At 37.8% G+C, this 15,002-nt stretch overlaps 1 protein-coding gene across 4 annotated transcripts in view; it reads left to right on the forward strand.

Annotated features, from left to right (window-relative positions):
* The window catches only part of KCNIP1 (potassium voltage-gated channel interacting protein 1), a gene marked incomplete at both ends in the record, with an annotated part of 373,406 nt that overhangs the window by 326,358 nt on the left and 32,046 nt on the right, over window positions 1-15,002 (forward strand). For 2 of the 4 annotated variants that reach the window (XM_081321639.1, XM_081321636.1), the window contains one exon: window positions 3,121-3,153. The exons of the other annotated variants lie outside the window; for them this stretch is intronic. In XM_081321639.1, coding sequence (XP_081177765.1) covers window positions 3,121-3,153 — 33 coding nt within the window. The remainder of the gene's footprint in view (window positions 1-3,120; window positions 3,154-15,002) is intronic. 4 annotated transcript variants of the gene reach the window in all.

Raw genomic sequence — 15,002 nt, forward strand, 5'->3', positions numbered from 1 at the left:
CAGTGCTGCTTTTCAATGAATAAACAGCATAATCATCCAAACTATTTTATTGTTTGATCATTTTGATTATAAATACCAGACAAGAGACTAGAAAAATATCTGTTCTACCCAGAGCACAAAACTCTGGCACTTAGTGATATAAAATAGCATGCATGTATTGGTGATGGTTTATAAACATCTTTAAAGTTATTTAATGTTAATGTTAATCATTTTCAAATATTAGGCAAAGAAAAAAAGATTAAAACTCCCCAACGTTGAATGAATGGATAGATGAAAGCTTCTTTATATTTTCTTTTTTCTTTTTGTATATTTATTTATTTTTACATGATGGCTGAATTCACTTAACACATTTTAATGGAATTGGTTGTGATATGAACATTGCTACTGTGCACATTACTATATAATAACATCGGAAAGTTAACAAACATTTAGCTCTATTTGGTGTTTTCTCCATTTTGCTCAAAATCAACCTACCTACAGCTGATTTTTCCACCTAGCAGTTGCAGTTCCACCATGAGTGACCCTTGGTTAATTTTAACTCAGATGCATATGCATTTATTAACATGTTATATGAACCCTGCCTGTTTGGTTATTTTGTGGTCAATGCACTGTGTGAACCCAAAAAATGGGTTAATTCCCAGACTGAAAGTTGTGCAAACTCAGGCTCTCTCTGTTAAATGTTTAGTTGCAATTCAGAAACAGCCACTTCAACATATCAGTAAAACTCTACATTAACGTAGAAAATGCTCAAGAGAACCATAAAATTTAATTAGGAGGTCAATCAGCTAAATGTTTATAATTAATCTGTGAAATCCATTTTAATTGGAGAGGTGAGAATTTATAGGCACATTTGTTTATTGTTCAAGGCTATTTACAATCTTTATTACTACTATTCTAGTGTTTAAAGGGATTTTTGAAAAGGATCCAAAGGAATACATAGATTCTTTTTGTATTCCTTATTCTTGGCAAGTTTTATATTGCCTGAGAATAAGAGGGTGATGCAGAGATCTGGGCTGGAAAGGAAACATGGATTCAGAGCATGCATAGCCATGCATATAGACCCTGATAGAAACATGTTAAACCAGCTGTGCCTTTTTTCCCCCACATAGCAACCCTGAACAGGTGCTATGCAGTTCCAAGTTTTTATTTAAGGTGTCTCCAACAAACATATATTTTCCCTTTTAGATGCTTCACAATGCTGGCATAGAACAGCTTTGATTATTAAAGAACATAATGCTTCCTTCTTTCTTCCCAAAAGATATTCATACTGAATTTTACAACTGGTTGTCTGACATCAACTAAAAATTATTTCCTCTATAGGCAGTCCTCACTTAACAAGCCCAATTGGGATGGCAATGCCATCACTAAGCAGCACAATCTTTAGTGAGTGATCATGTGCCTATGACAGACTTATGACCTCACGTCCATTATGGTTGTTAAGTGAGACATTATGTGACCACAACTTGCTACTTTACTGCTGGATTCTCCATTGACTCTGCTTGTTGGAAGCTGGTTTTAAAGCAAGCCAATGGTGATCACATCTTTGTGAAACACTGATGATCATAAACGCCCCCCTATTATGAAGCACTCAAGTGGATTGGTTCACATACTACTAAAACATGATGGCTTAGGGCAGGCATGTCAAACTCGCAATGTCACGTGATGTCGCATGACTAATCAGGATTTTTTCCCTATTGCCGACAATGGGGTGGGCGTGGTTTCGGCATGACACTTGCTGGCAGTTTGACATGCCTGGCTTAGGGCTATGTCTCAGTAAGGGAAATATCTGGCAAGAGTGCAGTAGGGTTTGGTGGTATTAATTTTAACAATGCATGTGCAATTTGCCAAGTTGCAGTTTGTAATATGAATGGAAAGTGACCAATTAAAGCCCTTAGGAATAACAAGGAAGTCAGGTACATGACAAGCAGTTAACAATACAAACATTTTTTCTTGCATATGCCAACCTTTATGTATACCTGGTGTTTCTTTTTTAATAGGAATGACAGGATCTGTTCTTTGTGGTTGATTAAATTGCTTATGCCCCTACTGAGAGTGTTAACAGAATTTTTGTGCAATTCAAAAGTGGCTGTAAATTGCAACACATTCATGCAACACCACAGGTTGCACTTGGATAAATGAGGCCTATAAACAAGACACAGGAGATCTGTATTACAGCTTTTAGAGAATTGGAAAAAGCTGGTTGTTATGGTCTAGAGAGAGAGAAAAAAAATGGAGTGAAATTTCATATTCATAGCACAGACCAAAAGGCCATAAAGCAGTACTAAACAACTGGATTGTCATAGAAGCAGATTTTGGTATTATAAATTCAAGGCTGGGAAAAATATGGCTCTTATTCTGAGCAATTTCTAACTAGTTCTAATTTTCTTTCCAGAGCTTACCACTATCTAATTTGCAGGATTTTGAACTGAACCATGGACAGTTGATGCAGTTTGTCTCTTTTTTCCTGCTTTATTGCTAAACACTTTATTTCTTCTTAGGAAAAGATTAATCATTTTTACTTATTGACAGAACATTTGATAACTTTGGTTTAAAAAAAAATCAGAATTGACTAGAGGTAGGCTTTCTTTGCAGGGGTCATTCTTCCTTTCTACTGTTGACAAGAAATAGAAGATTCAACTTTTCCATGTTGGAAAATATAACCCTAAACTTTTCCAATTCCCTTGATAAGCTTTTGAAGCTGCAAGAAATGTGTCCCTTTATAACTTTAAAACATCCTCATGATTTCAGGAATCATTACTTCTCCAGCTATTTCGCTTCCTCCTCTCTTCTCGTGAACCTTTTCTTCAATTGCATGGTTGCATGAGCAGATGGCCTGTTGCCTTCCTGTTTTGTCTTGTCATTCATTGTCCTGTGGTTTCATGTAAGGGAAAAGCTTCATGCTTGTTATCTCTACCTGGGAAAGACAGCAGGGGCCATTCAAATGAAAAAAAAATCCATATCTAGTAAACAAAAATCAAACATACCATGTAGAAGATAAGGCTCTTTTCATAGTAAGAATAGGATCCCATCAACTTTTACACTGACATTTTTTTTCGGGGGGGGGAAGATTGAAGTGTCTATGGCCCTTTCTTGTTAAATTGTTTTCTTACTTTTTCCTAGAATTCGCCCGGTGGTATTACCTGTCTCAGAGAGGTAAAATTTAAATCAATTTGACTAATTTTCAAAATAATTTTCCCCCTTTTATTCTAATATGATATAAATGGCTGTTACAATTTCCTACAACCAAGGTTTTGTTTAAACTGGAAAAGTAGTTACAGGTACAAACCATGCTTCTGATCTATTGCAGAGTGCATGTGCAGATACATTAGAAGTTAGTTAACACAGAGTAACTAAATATGAGCTCCTCACAAAGAAAACCAACTAACACTTTAGCATTAATTGACTGAGTTCTTCCACCATCTTCCTCAGTCCTATTATTAGGACCAAGTCATCTTTCATGGATTTCTAGTAATTCTACGGATGGAGCATAGTCTTCATATAAAGCAGACTACTGAGATATAAAATCATGAAGTGTTCCAGTTGTAGACATATATGATAATTCATGCAAGTATTTGAGGTAAAACTATGCATGATTACAGCAAACAAGCACTTCCCTACGTGTTTCTACAAGAAGGGAAGACCATGGACTGGTCCAAGAGGTGCCCTCATTGCTTTCTCACAATTACCTACAATCTGGTGATGGCTTGTTGCAATTAGCCCAAAGTTCTGGCTGTTCTGCAATCAAGAGAAGCAAGATTATTATTATTATTATTTGTATCTTTCTATCAGAAGAAAACCCTTGGTAATCATGTGTCTCCGACCTTTGATTTGCAACTGAAGATGTTTGTTCCCTATCATATCCCCAGTCTCTCAGCTTTTCAGGATGGAGGAACATGGATTGCAGCCATACATAATAAGGTGGTATGGGTCTACACATGTGCCCTGTATTGGACTTTAAAGTGCATTTCTGAAAGCTAGTAAACCAGCCAGATCTTTGTGTGGTACAGCTCGCTATTACAATTCACATTTATGTATCCTGATGAAGTTACTGTTATGTAGACTGTTAACCATGCCTACATATGCGTAAGTATTCAGGGCCATAAGAAAGTTACTTTGAATCAGGTTATTTAAGCAGTGAACTAGAAACCATTGAAGTAAATGCAGATGATTAAAAATGTTCTTTGGAAACATGATAATTGGGTCATGACCCAGAAATGAAAAAAAAGGTCTTTGAAGAGCAAGAATGCTAAGCATGATTTGGAATAATATGTTGTTTCAGTGAATTTTGTTCTGTAGCTATTGAATCTGCTAAAGAGGCCAGCTATAGCTTAGGAATGAAAGCAACTTTCTCTTTAGGTAGTTGCAATTAAAATTTTAAACAAGCTTTGAGTAGCTGTAGATATTAGAACAAGGTTTTAAACCAGGGGAATCTTAAAACCAATTGTTTTAAGTCACTGCCAAATGGGAAACAATTCTAAGTTTATTCTTAACTTGTATCTATTAATAAATACTTTTTATATAAATTTCACATATGATATCAAATCTTTCTCCTGTAATGATAAATTTGTCCCATCTGTACAATTCATAGTAGTTTTATAAGTAAACATGGGCATTTCAGGTATGAAATTTATGTGAAAAGCTTCTGGGTAATTGGATAGGAAATCTAAACATTCTCATCAGATATAAAAGTTATTCCTGCCACATTTACACTGCATATTTAAACTGCTTTTGTTTTAGTTTTGTAAATTATTAAATTATATATATATATATATATATATATATATATATATATATATATATATATATATATATATATAAATCAGATACATGCACGTAACATAATCAGCTTTAAAATAAAATTTCCTTTCTTAATGCCATGTTGGCCTTTATTGTCTAAAGCAGGAGTTTTCAAAGTTATCCAAACTTTGAACCTGTTACTTAATTTTTTTAAAAAACCCAACCAATCAAGAACTGTACCTTAGCAAAATTGCTATAGATTTTCTTGGCTACACTCAAGTGAAAACAGCCTATTATGAACCAGAAATCTATTACAATACTTTTGTAGAAAATTGAAGTTTGCTGAATTGAAACCAGAATATTTTAATTACTAGTTTTCTTCTCCTGAGCTAGTTATTTTTCCTCTGGCCTCCTGTCTTCATGTATAATGTAAGTCCTGCATTACACCGTTTTGTCATCTTTCCAGGCAGATGAAGTAGAAAGGTTTTACCCTCAACTCCCAAATAGCCCAAATCAAATATAGGTTAAATGATGTATAATTGGATTTATTTTCAAAAAGCTTAAGAAAAATGAATTCACACCTGGAGTGGGGAGCCAACAATAAAAACAGAAAAGTCTGCCAGGTTTTGAACCTTTTGTCTACTAGGCAGGTGTTACAGCTATGGTGCTTTTGTAGCATTATTCACAAGTCTAGTTGGGGAAGATATTCGTGAACATAGACCATTTATTCAGTGGAAGGGCATGCCTCTCTCTGTAAAATAGCTATTGAACTACTGGGGCTAGCTGTAACAATGTAAAGAACACCAGCTGAAACTGACAAGAACATTCAAGGTGACATAACAGGGAAAGAATAAAGAATATTTAAAATGACAACAGGAAAGCATGACTGGAGGTTGCAAAAATGGCTGCTTGCCTATTCTTTTGATGGGGCTGTCAAAGAAGAATAAAATATCTTTATGGTCATTGTGTATCTCAATGACAATAAAGATGTTCTATTCTACTTGACAGCCCCATCAGTAGGGTGAATGAAGGGTGAATCCTCCCAAAAAGGAGATATCCATAACTGATTTGATCAAAATGGTCTATAAAGAGTATATTAGAATAGAATAGAATACTTTATTTGCCAAGTGTGATTGGACACACAACAAATTTGTCTCTGCTGCATAAGCTCTCACTGTACATACAAACAACAATCATGTTATATAATATAATATATAGTAATCAGTAATCATAGTAATGTGATCATAGTAATACTATCATATTAAACTATGACATATAAAGTTATATCAGAGAGAAGTGTAGGATCATGTTTTAATGTATATTGGTAGATTTATTTATGTATTAACCAGTGCCTCTGGGAGGTTTGCAAGTAAAAATAAATCCATACAAAAATAAACAAAGTTAAAAAGACATGAAGAGCATTCTCAAGCCACCAACCACCCCTAGGATTGCATCCCATTCTTGGAGCTCCATGCTAGTTGACAGAGCCAGGGCTTAATACACTTTTGGAAAGCCAACTTTGAGTGGATGTCAACTTCATCTCAGGGGAAAGATCTTCCATAGGGCAGAGACAATGACGGAGAAGCCTCTTTTCTTGTCCCTGCCTGTCAAAATTCTTTAATCAATGGGTTCTACAACATGCCCATTCTGCCTGACCAGGAGGGACAGGTTGATGTAACTGGGACAAATGATTACTAGATAGAATCAAGATCATGTGAAGTGTTAATGCCACTTTATAACACCCTGGTAAGGTCACACGTGGAATTCTGCATCCAGTTTTGGTCACCACAATGTAAAAAAGATGTTGAGACTCTAGAAAGAGTACAGAGGAAGGTAACAAAGATGATCAGAGGACTGGAAGCTAAAACATATAAAGAACGGTTGCTGGAATTGGGTATGTCTAGTCTAATGAAGACAAGGACGAGGGGTGACATGATAGCAGTGTTCCAATATCTCCGGGGCTGCCACAAAGAAGAGGCAGTCAAGCTATTCTCCAAAGCACATAGGGCAGGACAAGAAGCAACAGATGAAAACTAACCAAAGAGAGAAGCAACCTAGAACTAAGGACAAATTTTCTGACAGAACAATTAATCAGTTGAACAACCTGCCTCCAGAAGCTGTGAATGCACCAACCCTGGAAGTCTTTAAGAAGAAACTGGATGACCATTTGTCTGAAATGGTATAGGGTTTCCTGCCTGAACTGGGGTTGCACTTGAAGACCTCCAAGGTCCCTTCCAATTATTATTATCATTATCATTACTATTATTATTATTATTATTATTATTATTATTATTATTATTATTATTATTATTATTATTATTATTATTGTTGTTGTTGTTGTTGTTGTTGTTGTTGTTAATTCAGATGTTGTTACCAAGAACATGCCTCAGCAGCACTCTCAGTCCATTTCCAAAAAGCTTTTTGACTACTATGGAATTATTCAGTTTGGGCATAAAAGCATGTCAGCAGGATAAACAGTTATACTTGCCTCTTTCACAGTGGCCATTGCGTTCAGCATCATACCTTTAGACTCCAGCTAATGGATCCTCAGATCATTCTGGGTGCATTAAGTTTAAACCACTTACAGAAAGCCAGCATGGGCACTGACCATTATTTTCAGTGACAGAATATTTATAAGAATAAAGTTTAGCAGTAAGTGTTGCATGTAAAATGTAAAACTTCAACTTCTGCCAAGTGAAGTCAAATGCCATCTAACTGGCAACAGTTCATTAAAAAAAATCTTTTACAAAGTACCTCTGTCCTGAATGTTTATTTAAACAATCCCAAAATGGTGCCAATTAATTATAAATAATGCACAATAAATTAAAAACAATTTAAATGCAGTTTAAATTCATTACTTATGTGTTACTTCCAGCAATGATTAATCTAGTACCTGACTTTAGAAACCAATCTGTCTTCTCTGGGATTTGTGAGAAAATGATATGATCATTATTTATATTCTGTTTATGAAGTATTTGAGTGATTGTGCTCAGTTCCATGGTCTTTAAAATTTATTCTTGTTACACTTTATCCCCAGTTCATGATTGTTATTATACTGGAATAAATGTCTCATTTCACACTTAAAAGTGGAAGATAAGTTTGTTTTAGTGTGTTTACGTTGTGATATATTGTTCACATAAATGCAATAATTTCAATAAAGTTACAATTTTTAATATAAAGAAACTTTGTCGTGCTTAATATCTTCACCAGACAGTTTATCTGAATGGTTTTAATAAGCTATATTTTTTCCTTCAAAAACTATATCAATAGATGTGTGCATGGCCAATCTTACTACTTCACTGTTAATTGGCGCATGATATTTAAAGGAAAATAAAACTATCTATTTAGATTCCATCTTTTTTTCAAGTAGTCCAGATGGTGTACATAACACTCATCCTGTCAGACGTCTTGACAAAGGTTGGACTGAAAGCAAAAGGCCAGCCCTAAGACTACTGTATAGTATTTATGGGTGGGGTATACTTGAGCTCCCCAGCCTAACACTTTAACCTCTACACAACACTGGCTCTTGTTTCAAACTGCACACAAAAATATAAATCAAGCAGTATCCTTCATAGGCAGCCCATAAATACCTTGCTCATAGTAGCCAGTAGCCAGAAATCACTTGTATAAGACAGCGTGCAGGTGCTGGCTATTACTGAGCATCCTAGAACTTCCCAAAGCTTTAAGTCCATTTCTTTGAGCTCAAGAAGAGTCATTTTGGCTGTGGCACCTACTCCCTGGAATATCATCTATCCCGAGATGAGGCTTGTCCTGGTTTGCTATCAAACCTAGGGTCCTGACAGTCTGGGTGAACTCATCTTATGGCAGATGTGAATATGGATCCTTGTGAATATTGTTGGCAGCTATTTTATGCTGTTGATGATGTTTTTTTAAACTCTGTTTCTTTTATCCTGTTTTTTAATCTTACTTTTAATGATCAACCTTTTAAAGTCATGTATATGAGTTGAGTGGCCATATAAATTTATTTATTATAATGATTACTGACAATTATAGAAATCTTACCTATATCATCAGGCTACATTAAATGGAAGGAACCCAAGTCACAATAATACAAAGGGGCTATAGTAACCCCACTGGAAATATCTACAGATCATATACAATTTGTAGTTGTTGGCTGTGCCTACAGCATAGAAAATAGCAGGTGTCAAGCATTTTAATGTGCTGGTTCCATTTGTTGCTTTGGGTAGCAACTTGGAAATTTGAGCTGCCATCACTCATTTCCAGAGGCTGCCTCATCTGTTCTCTATCCCACAATTGCAGGGAGTGTTAGAGAAAGCAGCACCAGCTGTGCTGCCTTGACATTGGTTGCCAAGTGTGGTTTCAGAACTGCTCTGAAAGCATGGCTTGTGGAATATCAGGATGCAGTCATTGGTTCACACACCAGAACCTGGACATCGTTCACAAAAATAAAGATAAAAAGGGGCCATGAAAACCTACATTTTGTTATGTATCTGCTCATTTCTCATTTGAGAACACATTTTTACTCAAATGCATTTTATAGTACCCACACACAGCAAGTGTGAAAGTTTAGTGCAAAATGTAACACCTCTTCTCTTCCATTTCATTCTGAATAAATGGCATGGTTTGATTGATTCTAATCATGGGAGTTATCCCACCAAGTCACAATTATGCTTATTAAGTAATACATGCCTTCTTAATTACCCGTGCTCTCAAGCATTACTGTTTAAATAACAAAAGCCCATTGTCAATGCTGCGAACATTGACATGTTTTTGCACTGACAATATAAGAGGCAGCCTTTTGCTTTAACTGTTGGGTTTTGAATCACTAAAATATGGGAGAAATGTAACCCAGATGTTTTGACAAGATAAGGGAGCTGCTTCAGAAGGGAAATGAAACTTCATGTGTTGAATTAATTGGTAAATGTGATTCATGACATGTAAATAAGGGAGGGAAGTTCTGTATGATGTGGGGGTCAAGGGGAGGAGAATTCAGATTCTGGCATCCATCCATGAGTGCCAATGCTTCGTTTCATTATTATAGACTTTTTAGATAAAACAGCACCTGAATGTTGTTTGAACTGTCTCATTAATCAGGACCATGACATCATGCCAGAATCTCTTTTCTTTCAAACAACCTGCTGCTGTCTCTAGCCTTGAGAGAAGCTGGCAAAGATTCAGGGGAGAATCTTTATCATAAGAAAAGAGAATCGGCTTGGAGATGGTGACCTGGTAGCTGCTGACAGCTCAGAGCAGGAATTAACAGACAGCATGCTGTGGGAAGATGAGTTTTTGCAGGACTCCCATTTGGGGGCAGAACCCAAGCAGTTAGCAGAGATCAGCTGGTCATCAGGCTGGAACCACTCCAGTGGAGACTACACATGCCTTGAAACTGCACTGCCGAAGCCACCAAAAGCAGAATGGTGGAGAGCTGCCAGACCATCTGCCACTGAGAATTTGGGTGAGTGGAAAAACCTGTCTGCAGACCAGACTGCCTGCCAGCCCTGGGAGTCCCCTGCCAGGCCCTCCTGTCCCACAGAGACAGAGGACTCCAGCCTGGGGCCTCTGCAGCAATGGGAGGTTGGGGAACCCCCACAAGTGAAAGTCCAACAACCTCTGAGCTTGCCCCAGCTAATAGAGCCTTGCAACAGCTAGGTGTGGTGCAGAAGCCTGGAGATCAGAAGCTGGTGGGAGGACAACAACATCAAGGGTGGCAGCAGCAGGGCCTGAATGTGCAACCCCTGAACATACAGCAGGACCAATGGGGCCAGCAGCAGTGGGGGCCCTGGCAGCCATTAAATCAACAACCAGAGTGGTGCCAGCTGCAACTGGAAACACAACAGCAGTGGGGGCCACAGCAACCATTTAACCAACAACCAGGGTGGGGCCAGCAGCAATGGGGCCCCCAGCAACCAATGATGAGCCCACCCTTCAGAGCAACCTTCAATGGGGACCTAGAGAAACTGATTTTCTTCCTCAACCAAGTACGCTTTCACTTGAATCGCTGGGCCCATCTCTACTCGGACCCAGGTGCTATGGTCGATGTGATTGCCTCCAGCCTAGAGGGAGAAGCATCCAAATGGTTGAACAATCTATATAACAAGCAAGCCCCTGACTTGGAGGACCCCCACCTTTTCCTCATAAGGCTGAGGGAAAGATTTGAGGACCCATCCGTTGCCCTCAAAGTGGAAGAACAAATCCACAAGATAAAACAAGCTGGCTGGCCTGCCCTGGAGTACATGCAGGAGTTTCAAAAAATGGCAGGTCGGATAGACCTTATTTTTCTGATGTATAGCTCCTATTACAGCAGTGCTCCTATTTCTTTTCTACAATGTTTGCATTCACCTTAAATCCCCATTTTAATTTTTTTCTTTAACTCCTCGGGATTCAGTTCTTTTCAAGCTTGCCATGCTTTGACCAAACAGCTTAATTATTGTCATGGGAGCTGGGTCAGTTAAGAAATTCTAAACATTATCAAGAATAATGGCCTCAGTTTGGATTTTGAAACACTGCTTCTAATACTGAGGGGAAAAAAGACATTCAGTAACTTCTTCTGAAATTTGCCTTCAAGGAAAGAGGACAGAATATAAGAAAAAACCTATGCCTAGAGTCTACCAACATACTGTATATTGTTGATGGGAAATAAAAATGGTTCAGCTTGCATCTCCTTTTCGGGAGTGGAGGCCACTGGACAAGTCCATGCCATTTTCTTGGCAAGATTTTAGAAGTAGTTGACCCATGCAATCTTCCTAGGTCTGAGTAATAATTAATGGGTAAAGGTTATGCAGTTAAATCAATGCCTAAGGGCGGAGTAGAATTTATGTTCTCCTAATTTTTAGTCTGATGTTCTAACCATGATGCCAAAAAATTTCATTTTCCCATTCAGCTTGCATGTGAGAACAGAGCTCTGACTAAGGCAGTCATACCTGGGCTGCAAACTCTGTATAATCCTTTAGATGGCAACAAAGAGTTGGACTATTATGTATCTCCTACTGCCATTTAATGGCCATCTGGTTTTTTTATACACAGATATGGGAGGTCTAAAACTGGCAAAATGAATTTCAAAATAAGGTTTGAAACTTAAAAGACACAATGAAAAGTAAGATTTAAAATGTCTTCCAAAGTGTAGCCCTAAATACATGTATTGGTAAATTTGCATACAAAAATCTAGACAGATTTTTATGCTGGGTTAGTTAATTTGAAAAAGTCAGAAACTTGTGCCGAAAGTGATAGAACCAAATTTAATATTGAACAATGGAAAACCGAGCAAAATCAGAATGGGTAGATCCATCCATTCCTAATAGCGGGTAAATTTAATAAACGTGAAAACGAGTAAAAGACAGAATACATAATCAAGTAGCTTCGCTCCCAAGTTGCCATCCATTAGCTGCAGACCATTGGTATGCCAAAAGAAGGAGTGCATGCCCACAAGTGAAGCTGAACTGCAAATTAGGAAAGTACAAAGGAAAACAAAGTTACTTAGAGTCAATTAAAGCTTGACAGAGAAAAACGGGATAAAAGGGAAAACAAGAACACAGCATTAGTATAGATCAAAGCTACTAAGTAAGGCTTTTCCAATAATCACAGGAGAGAAGTTTCATCACCTTTAAATGAGACCTTCTCGAGTTTGTGAAATATCTGCACTCCGTATTTATAAAAGATATAAGCGTGACTAGGAAAGAACAAAAGCCTTGATAGTTTAGCTGATAAACATAGGAGGGGCAGCCATGTTTTAAAAGAAATTGATAAGTCAATGGTATTGATCTTTAGTGTTGGAAAACAGGGAAAACATTTTCTATAATAACCATATGATACCATGTGCTCCTTAGATCTAAATAAGCAAATACTCTCTCTCTCTCTCTCTCTCTCTCTCTCTCTCTCTCTCTCTCTCTCTCTCTCTCTCTCTCTCTCTCTCTCTCTCTCTCTCTCTCTCTCTCTCTCTCTCACTCTGTGTGTCTGTGTGTGTGTGTATGATGGTTTTAAAAAAGACAGTAAATGTTTGCAGTTATGTGCAAGATTAGCATCTGAGGGATTTTGTTTAAGAAACATTTTGGGATCTACCTCATCCTTAAATAGGTCAAAATATCATAGACTCATAGAGTTGGAAGGGACCTTGGAGGTCTTCTAGTCCAACCCCCTGCCCAAGCAGGAGAACCTATACCATCCCAGTTAAGTGGTTGTCCAATCTTTTCTTGAAAACCTCCAACAATGGAACATCCACAATTCTTCTCATATGTAAATACGCGATTATATGCCATTACAAAGTCAGTAATGCTATTGTGACCTATTGTGCTGTCACGTATTTCATAAACACACATGAAAAATAAAAATAAACCATTTTGCTGATTTGCAAGTTAACAAAGAAGCAAACCTTAACTTACCAATAAGAGACACAAAGCCCTGTCACATTTTCACCTCTTGTGAAATCCAGTCCTATTTCTTGTAACAAAAAAAATGCAAAATTAATTAACACAATTATTTTTTCAATGAAGTGGCATCAACTTTGATTCAGTTTCATAATTTTACTCTGGAGAAAAGCTCTGCAAGAGGGGACCTGGTGCATATAGCCCAGGATGCTTGAAACCAGCCTGCTGCCAATCATGAAATCACTGTTCCATCTTTCCTTTGGGAAATGGACACTGAAATAAAGCCATATTTTCTCAAAGTTTTGTTTTAGTATTTTAAGTATTTATTCTGTTAGGGCAGGTTATAAATACTATAAATACATACAAGTATACATACATTCCAATCCTTTATCTCACCCTCAAGCCACACTTGGCACATAAATTATTAAATGCTACCACACAGATGCTAGATGCCTATCATGCATACCTAAAACTAAGTTCAATGACTGGAAACTATGAAGAAAAAAATACCTCACAAAACCAGTTGAATATGACTAACACTTCTCTGCCTGGAATGCATATCATCCTTTATCAAATTCTTAACTCACTTCAAGAGCTGAGAATGCCAGGTGCTAGGTCATCACACAGGTAAGCAAGGAAGTTTCCAAATTTAATCTGTATTGATCCTGACACCCTTTGCCATATCTGAATACAATCTTCTTATATTAGTGATATTCATTAGTATTACTATTACATTTTTCCATCACTCCCCACATTGAGGAGTGTGTCTCCCATACACAGGGAAAACATTCATCCTTTCTTCCAGTTAAGACTGCGGACGCTGGCCAAAATCTGCTGTGCACCTTTTGCCTTGCAGATACCTAGTTTGAATGCAGCAATGCAAAGGGTGATTTCTAACAGTCTCCAATTGAAAGAGGGTTTTTCAGGTAGCTGCTGCTGGCTGTTTAGGTGTCTTTCCCTTTTGTCCCTCACCCCTTACTCTTCTTAGTCTGCTGTCCCAAAAGTACAAGATCCATCCAGCTGTTCCTTTCAGGAAATCTGGATGGAAATCCGCCCCCCCCCATAACCAGCAGTAATGTATAGAATTCCTTCTTCTTGCTGTCTTCTCCATGTGATTATGCTCTAGACCAGGGGTGTCAAACTCACATTGTCATGTGATGTGTTGTGACGTATCATGACTTTTTCTCCATTGTCGGCAATGCAGTGGGCGCGGTTTTGGCATGACACATCCGGCCCGTGGGCCAGCAGTTTGACACCCCTGCTCTAGACTGGTTCCTGTATCTTTGCAGGCTCCATGAAAAATAGTTAGGAAACAAGTGAAGATATTCCTGACAAGGAATTGGAGTCATTGGGAACAATGTGTCTGCTATCCTTTTGTTTGTCAAGCCACATAAGTTCTGCTGGAGAGATTAATTAGCAACTTCACACACGTGCCTGCCTATCCATTTCAAGTTCTCCATCCCTTTGTGTTCAACAAAAGCTCTGATTTTGTCACATGTGTTGTTGTTTTTTTGCTAGATTGGGGTGCATAAGGATCAGTGTGACACATCCTAGCAGAGCCTGGAATAAGTTGGCCCCGAAATAATATTGTGAGACAGGAGAGAGTTTCCTCAACCATTTCCCTGTCCTACGGATGAGAGTAAATGAAGAGAACAAGTTTTAGTGTCATGAAAGAGGCGGCAATCTTGTGGACGGGATGCTGAGATAATTAGCTCATACATAACAAGAGTTCATGGAGAGGCTTTTCAGTGTTCCTTAGCTTTAAATGTGTTACTTCCTATATGAAGACATGAAGCAATTCCACTGAGCTAAGGCTATTTCTGCTGGTACTTCACGCTCATAGTGTCAGTGACTTGGCTCAGCATGAAATTAGCATCTATCCCAGTTTCAAAAATCCATTTTCAATTCTGGTGTGTGTGT

This window comes from Vipera berus (assembly GCF_964194415.1).
Source record: "Vipera berus genome assembly, chromosome: 2".
In the NCBI taxonomy this organism is placed as follows: Eukaryota; Metazoa; Chordata; class Lepidosauria; order Squamata; family Viperidae; genus Vipera; species Vipera berus.